This window comes from Mirounga leonina, unplaced genomic scaffold (assembly GCF_011800145.1).
Source record: "Mirounga leonina isolate KUSES-001 unplaced genomic scaffold, KU_Mleo_1.0 Mir_82, whole genome shotgun sequence".
Classification (NCBI taxonomy): domain Eukaryota; kingdom Metazoa; phylum Chordata; class Mammalia; order Carnivora; family Phocidae; genus Mirounga; species Mirounga leonina.
The window spans coordinates 25,732,602-25,747,517 of NW_023270825.1; the positions used below are offsets into that span (position 1 = coordinate 25,732,602).

Here is a 14,916-nt window from a genome sequence, read left to right on the forward strand (position 1 = left end):
AACCTACGCCAAAACTGCTTCTCAAAGTGGCTGCAAGGGAAGAGAGGATCTTTCCTCCTTTTCAGATACTATCAGTCTATTGTTTTCTTTTATTAAAACATAGGTACAGGGAGTTTTTCCCTTTTAGCCTCTTAAATCCTAGGACTTAAAAAAAAAAAAAAAAAAAGCAGGGGGCCTGGGTGGCTCAGTCGGTTAAGCACCTGCCTTCAGCTCAGGTCATGATCCCGGGATCCTGGGATGAAGCCCCGTGTTGGGCTCCCCTGTGCTGTCTCTCTCTCTCTCAAATAAATAAATAAAATCTTAAAAAAAAAAAAAAAAAAAAAAGCAATGATTTCTTAGTTGTACTTAATTGGTAACATGCTGAAAGTCTTAACAAAAATAAGAGTGGGAGGGGCACTTGGGTGGCTCAGTCAGTTAAGCATCGGACTCATGATTTCGGCTCAGGTCATGGTCTCGGGGTTGTGAGACTGAGCCCCAAGTTGGGCATGGGGCCTGCTTGGGATTCTCTCTCTCCCTCTCCCTCTGCCAAATAAAATAAAATAAAAAGGAAGAAGAATGGGAGGGAGGATGGAGGGAGGACAGGGTCTTCAGCTACAGGTTCAGGAAAGCTGACTGGTCTTCCTTCTAGAAATTCATGGAGTCAACAGTAAGCTTTAAAACTGGATCATCAATGTCTCTCTACAGGAGTCAGAAAGAAAGATAGAGTGTTTCTTCACCACTCTGATTCTTTCCAAGCTCTTTCAGAACTGGTAAACGGAGTTAACTTGCAAAGAAGAAGAGAGGAAAAACCATGTGAGAATTAAACTGAATTATGAATTAAGTAACTCTGATATAATTTCTTAATTCTAGAAAAGGAGTCTCATTCAGCTTAACATGTAGACTTTTGTCATTCAGGCCTCTTAGAGCCAAAATAATCACCAACTGTGGATAGATATAAAATTATAAAGTCAACAGTGAAGTAAGATAGGGTCTTGGGCGTCTGGGTGGCTCAGTTGGTTAAGTGACTGCCTTCAGCTCAGGTCATGATCCTGGGGTCCTGGGATCGAGTCCCACATCAGACTCCCAGGGAGCCTGCTTATGCCTCTCCCTCAGCCTGCTGCTCCCCCTGCTTGTGCTCTCTGTCAAATAAGTAAATAAAATTAAAAAAAAAAAAAAAGGATTTAAAAAATAAGATAGGGTCTTGCCTCTAATAATGACTGTGTGCTTGCACGTGGGTGTGCACAAGTGTACACGTGTGCCTGTTTTAATCCTAAGGAAAGGTAAGGTGGTTTCTCTTTGGTACTTTGGGGGGTAGGGAGGAGGCATACTGAACTGAAAAAACACTACACTGGCACACCACAAAGCCACCTGCATTTTGGCTTGCAGATAAGAAAAGATCTACTTCTTTCACTACTGATACTAGGCCCAAACATTCCCACACATATTTTGCCCAGGCTCTGCTATGATGTCCAGCCAGCGATCTTTGACACCTTTCCTAGGTTTACCCACATTCCTTCAATAGGCAGAAGCCCAATCATTCTGGCCTTGGCACAAACACCTATGGCCCTCAGCTCTCTCGGGGAAGGAGGAATTGTAGAATCTGTCACAGAGCTTGAACTGACACAGAGCATAACCTTTGAGAGGTTATGTGTCTGGTGGAGTGAGAAAAGCAGCAGAGGAACTTTAGATAGAAGTACAGGCCTTTATCACTCATGTGCTGAAGAAACATTTTCCCTCAAGGGGAAGGAATGGTGAGAGCTAAGACTCAGGAGGAGGAAGGTCAAGTTAACTTGATTTTATGGGAAAGAAGGAAGGAGAATAAGAAGTGAAATAAGAAGTTCTACAGAACTCTGAACATGAAAGAATTTCCTTTTTTTTTCAGGCCCCCCCAAAGTGGTTTCTTTTTGTGATTGTGCTCTTTGGCTAGAGAGTGTTGTTTATATAACAGTATAAAGTACAAAATTATAAGCTCCAAACTCCTCCAGAGAAAAGCTCTCCCAAAGCTCGACCCCCAGGATAGATGGAAAATATGAGTGTTTACTGGCTAGAACATCGAGCTGCAGTGGAAATTTCAACATTCAAAAGAAGATAGCAGAGAGGAAGGGCCTGGTGAGTAGAAAGAAGTCACCCTTCAACAAAGGGGTCAGAGAAAAAGGAAGAATCTCCTGTTGGCTTCACTCTGATGCTTTCCCTTCCTCAGCTGGAAAGGCCACAGCTCTGTGATCCAGCCCAAGGAGCACACCACCCACAGGTAATGGCTAGTTCCCTCTGTACTAGATACTAACCCAAGTGGGTAGCAACACCATATCCCAAGCAAGTCCAATTTCAACTTTTTTTCTTCCAGGGAAGAAAATGAAATGTTATCGACAACCTACACCAAAACCAGGCACTAAACTGGCTCCTTTCACATACACTACTCAATTAAATCTTATAACAACTTAATGAGGTAGGTATTATTTGCATATCTAAGCAGATGGGAAAATTGTGGCCCAGAGAAGCAATATAATTTGCCCGAGGTCACATACTTAAGTAAGGCACATCCAGGTCCGTCCAACTCAACAGTTCACTATTACATCGTGCCATCTTCCCCATAGGGGTCAACGGCCCCCTTTCCTATAAAGTTAACACACTCTTAAAGAAACAGAAGCATTTCAAGGACTAGGCTGAGGATAATCCCCCTAGAGAGTGGCAGAGGATAGGAGCAAAACTTTGCCATTTTAGTCACTAAATATAATTTTTGTGGAACTAAGGGGCTCTCTCTTTTAAGCCCTTACAATACTCCTTTTTAATGTAGTAAAAAACACCTAAGTTTAAATGTACCATCTAACCATTTCTGTGTGTACAGTTCAGTACATTCACACTGTTGTGCAACAGAGCTCTAGAACTTTTTCATCTTGCAAAACTGAAACTCTGTAGCTATTAAATGTTAATTCCCTCTTCCCTCTCCCTGCAGCCCCTGGCAACCACCTTTCTACTTTCTGTTTCTATGATCTGGACGACATTAGACACTTTGTATGAATGGAATGATACAGTATTTGTCCTTCTGTGACCAGCTTATTTCACTTATCATAATGTCCTCGAGGTTCACCTATGTTGTAGCAGGTGACAGGATTAAATCCTTACACACTCTTCTTGATATCTTTTCTTCTAATTGCCTGTGCCGTCAAATTGAAATCTTTGCTATATGCCCCTCGACACTACTCTGTAACTGTTTCATGTGTATATACCTCCTTTTCTCTGCTAGATCGTCACCTCTGAGTGATCAAAAACTAGGTCTTCCAAATCTTTTAGGCCATACCCAGCACCCAGGACTACGCTGAGAACATGACAGATAGACCACGGACCATAAGCTCTGTGAGATCAGGCACAGTCCTGTTTTATTCATCATGACTCCCCAGTGCCTAACCAAATGCCTGACACATGGAAAATGAATAGGATGCATTTTTGTTTTTCTAAAACAACAAACTGAGGATTAAAAATGAAAAGATGGGAAGTCAGAGACCTGACTGTCCAGCAACATTTGTAAGAAATAATCTAAAGGAAGGGAGAAAAGTATTAGCTAAACTAGAATCAAAATCTCTGAAAAACTTGTTCCTATAAATTATGTAAAGTAGGGTATCAAACTCATTATAATTTAGTTGTGGAGAGTGAGAGGGCAGAGAGAGAGAGTGACGTGAAATATACTCCAACTTCTAAGATCTGGCGCTTCACTGTACCCCATTCCCCCATGCTGTTCTCTAGAGTGGGGGCCAGCCAGGCCGAGCACCCCAAGCCCATGATGTCTTGCCCTGTCGCAAAAAGGAGTAACAAACTCACGGCTTTGCTTTCAAGCTCCCCCACCCTTAATATCGAGGAACAGACAAATCCCCAGGTTGCATGTGTGAAAAAGCCAGAGATGGATAAAAATAATTCAATGACAAATGCTGGAAAAACATACAAAGGGGCAGAAGCCAGACATTCGTGGGATTCCCTGACAGCTCGATCCACAAGGAAGGGTTGGACTGGAAAAAAACAGGGCCTCAGGTTCCTGCCAAGCTGTCTGAGGCCCTGTCCTTCCCAAATCCTTCCAAGCAGCAGCCAAGACTTTACAGTAACCCTTCCAGGTCTCACAAAGAAAGATGCACTGTGAGCCCGCTGAGTGCTCCTCACCTAGAAAATACCCCTCCCTGACGTGGTCCAACTCCATGCAAGGCTGGCCGTACTGGGGAGATGCCTCTGGTATGGTTTCCAGCCCCTAACAACACCCCATGGGCCCAGAAAATGTATAGTTAAAAGGCAGCCTGAAAAATCCTACCCATCTCATTGGCTGAAGAAAAGCTTAGATACCCAGGTATCTGCATCTAGAAAGCAAAATTGATCCCTTTAAGAAAAAAGAGGTCACAAACACTTGGTACCTGCATCCTGGAGGCCCTATTGTCTAATTCTAAATCGGCCTCACTTAGAGGTACACCTCAGGCTTCTCAACATGTGACTGATTTTGGCCCTGACTACTTTCTCTTCTGGAGAATGGCCTGCAATTAATCTCACTTATTACCTCTGAAAAGTAACAACAGAGGAATGGCTGGCCAAGTCCAGCTCCAGAGCGTCTAGGGAACGGCAAGCTACAGGGCCAGGCCTCAGACTGTCTGGGCAAGTCGTGGGCTCTCTGCCTTCCTCTCCCACAACAAAGCTTGAACAGGGACTCCAGACAGACCAGAGGAACCAAGGGATTTGAGGAGCTGGGCTGAGCTCACACTGACCCAATGGGAGACAACAGCCCTGAGGCTGCATTTGGGGGCGGGGGGGGGGGTTCAAAACAGCTGGGGAAGAACAAGGTTGTCTGGTGAAAACTTGTGTGAGCCATAAAATTGAGAACAATAGCAACACTACAGGGAAATGAAAAATAACACTATTTGCAGAGTTCTCGTGAGTCACCAGTTTTCATTCCTGTGGCTACCAAGTCACTGAATCCTCCAATATGCAGATGAAAAGCACAGCCAGCGAAGGATTCTCTTTATGTCTTGTTACTGTTTACAGGACAGCCCCTGGTTTAGGGAATTATCAGAGCTTATCAGCACTGGAATCCACTGTTGCTATTGTAGATGAACTAGTAAGAGTACCTCTTATTTACTTAGCACCCACTTCCAGGGAGATCAAAGTGCCTTAAGGGCAATCTAAAAGCTCTCAAAACAGGCTGGTTTATCCGTAAGTATGCTTATTCAATAAAAAGATTAAATGAATGGTTTAGGGTCACTTAGTGTCAAAACCAGTCATAAAGCTCAGATCCCTAAGCTATTAATCCCATATTCATTGAACTTAGTCACCCTTACTACTAAGAGAGGGGCAACAAGAGACTATCCACAAAACAGTGACTTACCAGGTAAAAATGGAAATTGGGGTATGGTACTGGTAGAATGCCTGCTGGAGGTCTGGCTGTGGCCCAGGTCACAGCCAGCTCTGGAAGGAGCCCGGAGAATTCACTTAGCACTGCTTTGGGGTGGACACCTCTGGGAATTCCACAAGCTGAGCCTCCAGGCTGTTCTGGCAACCAGAGGTTACCCGGGCTCAGAGGAAGGTTTTCGGGGCTACACTAGACTGAAATGGGACCTTACAACTGGCCCTTCGGCTTGAAGAGCAGGTGACGAGAGGGCTGCTTTGGGTACAACTAACCCAAAAGGGGAAAGGCCCAGGGACTGCAGGGGCCACTTTCTGGTGCTAAGGGCTCTGAAGTCAGTGGTGTAATGTGCTCTTTTCCTGCTGCTCATAAGCACAGTCTGGCTAGGAGAAGGCCATTCATAGTGCTGGACTCTAGGTCTGGGCTCTGCCCTGGATGGATCCCCACACCTTTCTGGGTTTCTGCACTGCCAAACAGCTGCTACCAAAAGAAGTCTCTAAACCCAGTCATGATGTGGAGTTCTGACATTTTGTTTATAGTATGGAAAATGGCTACAGCCTTGTCATATAGGCAGATAATATCCCCAAGATTGCAGGGAACATGTTTTCCAGAGAAACAAGGCTCTGATTGTAAAATGAAAATGGAATATTTGGAAATATTTTATATGGAAAATAAAGCTCTATGGTATAAACAGAATTCTTTTTTAAGACTTATGTTTTAGGAATGTGGTTATTCTGTAGACTGTAAATCACCAAACGACAGCCTTCTGCGAAGAGAACTTCGTGGGAGGATGTCCCGTCTGAAACAGTCCTGCCTCTCAGTCTTCAACTCTTTGTAACTTTCAGTTAAGATGATTCTTTTCACCCTTGACCACGATTATGGTATGAAAGACACTGTACTCAAGCATGATGTAATGTGCTTATGTTTATGCTGCTTCCTGGGCAGAGTCTCTGCTTCCCAAATTAGTTCCTTCAGTAATAATTCTAACACCAACAGATACTTCAACAGCAAACAGGTATTTCCTTCATGCCCAGGTCTTTGGCCGCCCCTTGCAACCACGAGGCAAGACAGCACGCTAAGAGGTGGCCTGCTGGCAGAGGCTGACAGAGCTGGCGCGGGGGTGGGGACTTGGAGGGACATCTGTGGAAGAGCTTCTTTGTTCGGAAGGAACAGAATACTTCATCGTAACAGTCACAGTCCTCTCTAGCTCACTTCACTCAGGGACAGATGCAATTAAACCCATTTTGAATAGCCACTAATGCAAGATGTACTGGGAATCCATTTCTTACGTTTTTTTTAAAATAGGGGACTTAAAATATGGATCAAGACTAGAATTCAATACAGTGGCTTCTTTTCTAATTCAGAAGTTGCTTACTTTGTGGCCAGAATCTATTTGGATTTTATCCTCTGCCACTTTGCTCAACTACATAAAGGACATTTCCTTCCCACTTCCCAAATGCGCATTGTCTAGGGAGACTGTTTTGAGTTTAATTACATAACCTAGATGAAAATATAAAAAACAAATATGTCCTTCAAAAAAAAAAAAAGAGTCCAAAGTTACTGAAATGCAAATGTAGTATAAGGTATAAACAAGAATGAGGAGACAAGGAGAAAATGTCAAAAGTCAAAACAAGAAAATGTAGACTACAGGCAAGGATTGAACACAGGACAAATTCTTCCTCTTTCACCCCAAAGTGAGCTTACTGAACTGTATCAGAAATTTCCTTTGCCTTTGATTTGCCCGCAAACTGTCTTATGAGTAAAAGGAGGCCCTCTATTCAAGTGCCAGAGTACTAGGACAGACGGAAAGGTACCTGTCTCCCAGGCATCAGTGCAGGGAGTTCAAAGTGGGAAAGACTCTCTTCAGACCCAGGCTGTCTTTGTGACCCAAAACGATGACTCCACAACCCTTCACATACCTGCTTCCAGGAGGGGTGGAGTGGCTCTCAGGAGCTTGGGGGTCTGACTGTATTGACCATGTCGGGCCACTAGGACTGATGACAGGCCGAAGGGTGGGGGGGGTTGAAGCACTGCTTCTGTTTATGACGCCACTTGCCAAATTCAGGTTTGTTACCTAGAAATGAAGTGAGGGGAAATAACCTGATTTTACAGCGTTTTCGGAAAGTATCATTAAAAACAGATGGAGAAAATGAAGTCAAGTTCAGGAGATGCCGATTCATCTGAGCTAAAACAGTGGCTGTGACCAAGGCACCTATTAAAGGCTGGCTTCTGTGCACACCAAAGAGGAGAAGGGAGGGTGGCTGGTGTCAACAGAAGTCACCACATATGTATTCTGCCCCTACTGTGTGCAAAGTGCTGGACTGTGCCAGGTGCCATGAAATACAAAGATTAGTAACAAAGACAGCAAGGGTTTACTGCGTATTTACTCTGTGCCACGCAAGGGTCTGAAACACTAGGCAAACTACTTAGCCTCTCTGGCCCTGTTTCCTCATCTGCAACTTCTAAATGCGCAATACATTTTAGTTATACATAAGAAGAATGATTCTTATGACATATAAAGAACTCATTGATTTAGAAAAAAGATGCACAGGCAAAAGAAAAATGGGCACTGACCCTCATAAACAATTTACAAAAAAGGAATATAATTAGTCAACTAAATATTTAAAACTAGTCATTTCCGCTGGCAATCAAAGAAATGTAAATTACAAGGTAACATTTTTTGTACACATGGATATACAATAATAAAAAATATACTACCTAATAATGGCAAGGCGTGATATTAGATATGTACTTATACTATTTATGTGACTATAAATTGGTAGAATCTTTCCAGAATTTGGCAATATATTATTAAAGGTATCAAAGTATTTGTACTACCATCTAACTTCTAGCAACTGTGCTAAAAACTAATTGCCCATGATTAACTATGGTGACTATTATAACTGCAGTTACTATTTAGCAGAACTTACAATGTCTGAAGCTCTGTGTAAATGAGTACATTATATATATCCTGTTTTAAACTGTCATAATTCTGTTGGTAGGTACCATTATAATCCCCATTTACAAAGAAGGAAACTGAGGCCTAGGAACAAATGGCCAAACTAGAATCTGGACCATGGTCTTTGGAACTCCAAAGCCCATCTTCTTACTCATAACACTACACTGTGAACAGATTTTGAAAACAAGCATTGATTTTAATATTGGAAAATGGGAAGATCAAAATGGCTAGCAGTGTTGTTAAGTAAATTTTGCTCTGTCCATAGGAGGGAGTATTATGTGTCCATTACAATTTTTCGAAGAATTCTTAATGATATAGAGCCATGCTGATATCTCAAGTTAAAGAAAAAAAAAATCACACTCTGAAACTACAGAAAGCAGATCCAAGTTTCCTTCAACACACGTACACACAGATATATAGTTGTGAAGGGCATGGATTACTTTTATAATCCAAAAGAGAAAATGTAAGTTATCATGAGAAATACAGATGTGAGGTGAGTTAAAACCTGTGAGATGAGAATGAAGTCAGAAAAGAAAGGACGTTTGGAAAAACATTTCAAAATCAGTTGCACAGGGAGAGGATGCTGAGAAGAGGGGAGGGCACAGGGCCGAATGGAGGGTGTTAGGTGTGAGACGCCAGAGCCAAGTGGCATAGGAGATGGACATTCCAGGAAAAGTATTCTCCTAGAAAAATGTCCTAAGAACCTAGTAATTTTGACATTTATAAATAGAAGAATTCTGCAGCGTTGTCGTGTTTTCTTCATCCGAAAATTCTTTTTTTTTTTTAAGTTTATTTTATTTATTTATTTATTTATTTGCAAGATTGAGAGAGCAAGCATGAACGAGGTGGGGCGAGATGGGGGGAGGGGCAGAGAGAGAAGCAGGCCCCCCCGCTGAGCAGGAAGCCTGAGGCAGGGCTCCATCCCAGGACCGCAGGATCATGACCTGAGCTGAAGGCAGACGCTTAACTGACTAAGCCACCTAGGTGCCCCTCATCTGAACATTCTGAAAGAAACATAAATCATTTTGGCAACTGCACAGCACCTCATCCCTAATTAGAGAACTCAGTACATGAAAACAACCCAGGACTAGGTCTTCACACCAAAGGACTCAAATATATTTCTGGGGAAGAAAGCGTTTTCCATAGGTCAGGAATGATTCCTGGTGCTTGTGGAGGCTGGGATCCAGGACACTCGGGCTGTGCCCTCCAGTATGGGCCTGTCTTTAGAAGAAGCCTCAGAAGCTAACCTTGGCTTATCATTTCTGACCCCCTTCTGCTGCTCTCAGGGGAAGAAGACACATAGGGACTAGAGAAAGGGTGGGGAGGGAAGATACCGGAGCAGGTTATGGTAGTATTCTCTGGTCCCTGGAGTCTTTGAAGAGCCTTGCCTTCTTCCTGCACCTCGGGGGCAACAGAGGTCAGGTTGTCAGACAGTCAAACTGCTCCCTGTAGGACTGAATGCACTCCTGCCCCACACTGAGCCTTCTTCCTTCTTGCCCTGCTCCCTGGCCGTAAACATCAGGCCTTTCAAATTAGACATGAGCTTGCAGCTATAAAAACACTACAGAGTAAGAAAGGTCTTTATGATAACTAACAGCTTCTCCAATTACTGCCTCCGTCAGTGTGCCAAAACCCTAATAAAAGAGGCTTATTAATAATTTATAGTGGAACAGCAATAAAATAAACAAAATGTACACACTTTACCATGTTTAGTATAAACTGTATGGTTTAGAGATTAGTGAATGGGAAGGAGAAGAAATATCAGATTTGTTGAATCTTCTCTCTTTTGGCAAGGCCACCCCTAATTTAAACATCATCATTTTCATCATAATAGCTAAGTTACTGAATGTTCACCGTGTGCCATGTATCAGATGTCCTTGCATCATCTTGATGTGTATTATCTCGTGTAATCCTGAGAAAGCCCTCTGAAGCAGGTTCTACTGTTACCCCCATTTTACAAAAGATGAAACTAAAATTAGATAACTCTAAGGGTAAGCAATTGCACAAAAATCACAACTGCACTAAAAATACCCACTAAGTGCAGGGCCAAGATGAGAACAGGGACCGTTCTCCTCCAAGTGCATGTGGTGTACTTTTCCCAAATGACATGGTTTAATATTTGAGGTCTTGCAGTACTAATGTCAAGCACTTATAAGTGAGGTTTTATATCTCACTCCTTACCCATTACTCATGGAAGCAGATACTGTTATACTCCCTTTCAGAGATGGAGAAACTAAGGCTCAGAAAGTTTATAGTAATTAATTGGCTCAAGGTTACATAACAGTTGCAGAATTGGTACTCTTGTTTTAAAATCCATTTTCTAGGGACGCCTGGGTGGCTCAGTTGGTTAAGTGTCTGCCTTCTGCTCAGGTCATGATCCCAGGGTCCTGGGATGGAGCCCAGCATCGGGCTCCCTGCTCAGCGGGAAGCCTGCTTCTCCTTCTACCTGCTTCTCCCCCTGCTTGTGCTTTCTCTCTCTCTCTCTTTCCCTGACAAATATATAAAATCTTTAAAAAGAAAGAAAATCTATTTTCTAGTTTTAAAACTAGTAGGAAACAGTCCCAGTTACCCTTAATTATCCTTAATTATTAGAGATTTTTGAAAATATACTCAAATTCTGACAACAGTGATTATAAAGGGATTGATTATACCAAACTACACCAGCTTTTCCTTTTTTGCCTTAAATTTTATTCCCCATTTGTTAACAATATGCGTGTTGTTAATATCCTTCACCAGAGCATATTAAAGAAGTGGAAAAAAAAAAACAAAACCCATCCTCAATCAGTTCTGATTCTTAGCAGGTATAGTAAAAGGTGGCATGAACATGAAACTAATTTTAGATTCCTGGTGGGTTTCTTTTTTTTTTAAGATTTTATTTATTTACTTGACAGAGAGCTAGAGATAGCACAAGCAGGGGGAGTGGCAGGCAGAGGGAGAGGGAGAAGCAGACTCCCTGCTGAGCAGGGAGCCCAATGCGGGGCTCGATCCCAGGACCCTGGGATCATGACCTGAGCCGAAGGCAGACGCTTAACCGACTGAGCCACCCAGGCGCCCTGGTGGGTTTTGTTTTTACATGTAACATCAATTCCTTATTTCATGGATAAACCAAAAAATGGTGGCTATTGTGATTTCCTTCTACACAAAAGCAAAGTATCATTGTTAATTTATTTTGAAAATAGCAAAAGGGACCACTACTTAAATGAGAAATTATATAAAGAATAACAAAACTTTTAAAGCTTCTCATCTTTCTTTCCAAAGGATTCCTGCTAAAAATATAACCTGTCTCTTTAAATAATAACAACTGACCCTCTATTTTAAATAATCTATTCTTACTTCTGTGGTTTTATCTAGAAGACACTCAGGACCTATGCCACAACTACCCCCACCCACCCAGCTCAGCCTTCCTAGGACATACATTGCTAGTAAATAATCAAACAATTCGGGGCTCACTTAGATACGGCCTCAGAATCTTCTTTACACAGTCCTCCAGACAGCCAATGCCAATCAATCAGAAGTGACAAAGGAGATGAACCTATCTGCAACCCCTGTTCTAAAACAGGACAATCCAATAGGATGTATTGTGATGATGAAAACGTTCTAGAGTCTGTATCACCTAATACAGCAGCGACAGCCACATGGCTGTGCAGGCTCTGAAGCCTCCACCAGATCTGGCTGAATCTTATGTGTACCGACTTCTGCCTTGCTAGAGTTTGGCCCAAGCAAATCATTTCTAGATTAAATGACTTAAGAAAGCCTCTGGTTCTTCCTTTCAGTTTCCCAGTTTTTCCCAGGATGGGCAGGAGTCGTCACTGAACACAAATGGACCCAAGCATCAACTGGGGCCCTAGAAGCACCTTGCGTTGACTAGGAAAGATCTAAGGGCAGGGTAAATCTCCCAGCATTGGGCCAGGCCTTAAACTACACAAGCCAGTTAGGCTTCACATCTGGAGGTTCCTCCTGAACAGGACAGAAGGATGATGAATACGGCTGTCACCAGGTTGCATCTGCTTCTCTGTCCATCCATATTTCTCCAGGTAAACAAAGTTTCATTAGATGAAGAGAAAGTAGAAAATGGCATATATATATATGATTTTCATTATGATGAACATTTCATGCTAAGGAATTTTAAAGAAGGATAGAATTACGGCACATAAAGACATAGCACCAGTAACAAAAGAGATAGCTCATCATTTTTTGTTAGGAAAAATGGGCCAGGTGGCTTCTCCGGGTCAATAACCAGAGTCTATGCTACTAAATCTAGGCTGCTCCCTCTGCTTGTGCTTTTTCGCTCTCTCTCTTTCCTTGACAAATATAAAATCTTTAAAAAGAAAGAAAATCCATTTTCTAGTTTTAAAACTAGTAGGAAACAGTCCCAGTTATCCTTAATTATTAGAGATTTTGGAAAATATTAATTAGATTTTACTATTTCTCAATGTTGTCCGGATGTTCAAATGTTGACATAGGTAATCATTCAATTTGCCAAGGAAGCAAACGTGGATAAAATGGTTTAGAACAAGGTTCAGAAAATTCCGAGTCTACTTGTAATCCTGCTTTGAGAAACAGTGGTCGTTAAAAAATAACCAAGGCATTTAAGCCTAAAAACAATCAGCTTGTTTATATTCTTCCCCTCCTACCTTTCTCTAGCTGGTCAGCTAAGTGAATGATTGCCTGTGGGAAAACCTCGTCACAGGATCCCACTGCTGCCTAAGCCTTAGGCAGATGCTTCACCCCTTGCTGTCCTCCTCCTCCTCCTCTGCTCCCACTCTCCTGGAGCAGCTTATCAAGAGGTTCCACTCCCATTCCCTTCTTCATGTCCATTGCCACAGTGACCTTGGTGCACTTTTTCTTTTAATACCAAAACGCTGTTTATTTTAGAGCCAGCCTTCCGAACAAGGCAGGTGAGCAAATATCTGAATGTGTGGGGTAAGGACACATTGCACACATTCCATCTAGACAGGTGTTTAAATTATAGCGGGAATAAATACAGGTGATGGATTGAAAAGGGGGTAGAGAAACACAGAGAGGGAGGCCAATTTCCGGCAGCTGGCCCGCCCAAGTGTTACTGCTTGTTACTGCCGCTTGCTAAAAGGAGTGCTGCTGCCAGGGCTATAATTAAAATATGATGGCATTGCCCTGATGGCTTCCCAGAATATACCCACCACCCACCCAGATACATAACCTTTTGGTATCCAAAGAGGATCCAGGGCCAGGCCTAACTAGATCACTGTAGCTGTAGTTGGCATGCTCTAGAAATGCTGCACACCTGAATGCTCAAAAGAAGTCCAAACCTCAGAGATAATCCAATAAATATCCACTGCATTGCCCATCATAAGCAAGGCCTCGGGTAAAATCCTAAGGGTACAGGGAGGAGGATGGGGGGAACGGGGTAAATGGGTGATGGGCATTAAGGAGGGCATGGGATGTCATGAGCACTGGGGGTTAGGGTTAGTTTAAGACTGATGAATCACTGAACTCTACCTCTGAAACTAATAATACACTATAATGTTAATTAACTGAATTAAAATAAATTTAAAAACCCTAAGGGGATACACAGATTAAAATGTGGCCCCTGCCCTCAAGCCATGAAGGAACTGGTAATCCTAGTAAGTGAGAAAAGACACCTAACAGATAGCAATATTTAAGGCCTCTAGAAAGTGATAACTGCCCTAAGAAAAAAGCGAAGGAAATTCCAAGAAGACCCCCGAGCTGGGCCTAAAAGGACAGGTAGGAGGATTGCTGTGAGGGGGGCGGGGTGGTGGTGGTTCCTAGAGCAAAAAAGCGTAAGTAAAAATGCAGAGACAGATAAACAGGAAGAACGTCTGAAAAACAGGAAGCAGTCTAATTTGGCTAAAGCTCAAAACAATAAAAGATAGGAAAAGAAAGAAAAATGGCTCGGGGAGATCCTTGAATGCCAGACCAAAGATTCTGCTCTTGACCTAAGACATAACAGTAAGCTTGCTCAAGGGTTCCGATAAGAGTAGTGCTATGTCACAATTGTGGTGTAGGTAGAGAAATCTAGTGCTGTTTTTGTGGGCTGGGGTGAAAGGGGCTATTAAGGAAAATTAAAACCTGTGGAGAGCCTCGGCAGTCAGGCGACAGGTACCAAGTCTGGGATGCAGGATACGCCATTGCTGGGCGCCTCTCACTTCCCTCCTAAGGTGCAGGAAGAGTGCTGGGCTTTGGAGCTGGAGACCTGCTTTGTAATCTGACAATAAAAGCTCTTGAGTTTATGTGTTCATTGTTCATGGTCTCTTCTTGGATCAGCCCTCTTTTGGATATATTTTCCCATGCAACTGGTAAGGCAAGATGGTGCTGCCTGGCATTTTTTTTTTTTTTTTTTTTAGATTTTATTTATTTATTTAACAGAGAGAGAGCGAGCGAGAGCAGGAACACAAGCAGAGGAGTGGGAGAGGGAGAAGCAGGCTTCCCGCGGAGCAGGGAGCCCGATGCGGGGCTCGATCCCAGGACCCTGGGATCATGACCCGAGCCGAAGGCAGATGCTTAACAACTGAGCCACCCAGGCGCCCTGCTGCCTGGCATTTTAAGAAGGGAAGGTCAGAGGGGCGCCTGGGTGGCTCAGTCGTTAAGCGTCTGCCTTCGGCTC

The 14,916-nt window shown here is 42.9% G+C and overlaps 1 protein-coding gene across 2 annotated transcripts in view; it reads right to left on the reverse strand.

The window, feature by feature from the left end:
• The window catches only part of TTLL5 (tubulin tyrosine ligase like 5), a 259,783-nt gene that overhangs the window by 111,532 nt on the left and 133,335 nt on the right, over positions 1-14,916 (reverse strand). For both annotated transcript variants that reach the window (XM_034993230.1, XM_034993229.1), the window contains one exon: positions 7,273-7,427. In XM_034993230.1, coding sequence (XP_034849121.1) covers positions 7,273-7,427 — 155 coding nt within the window. The remainder of the gene's footprint in view (positions 1-7,272; positions 7,428-14,916) is intronic.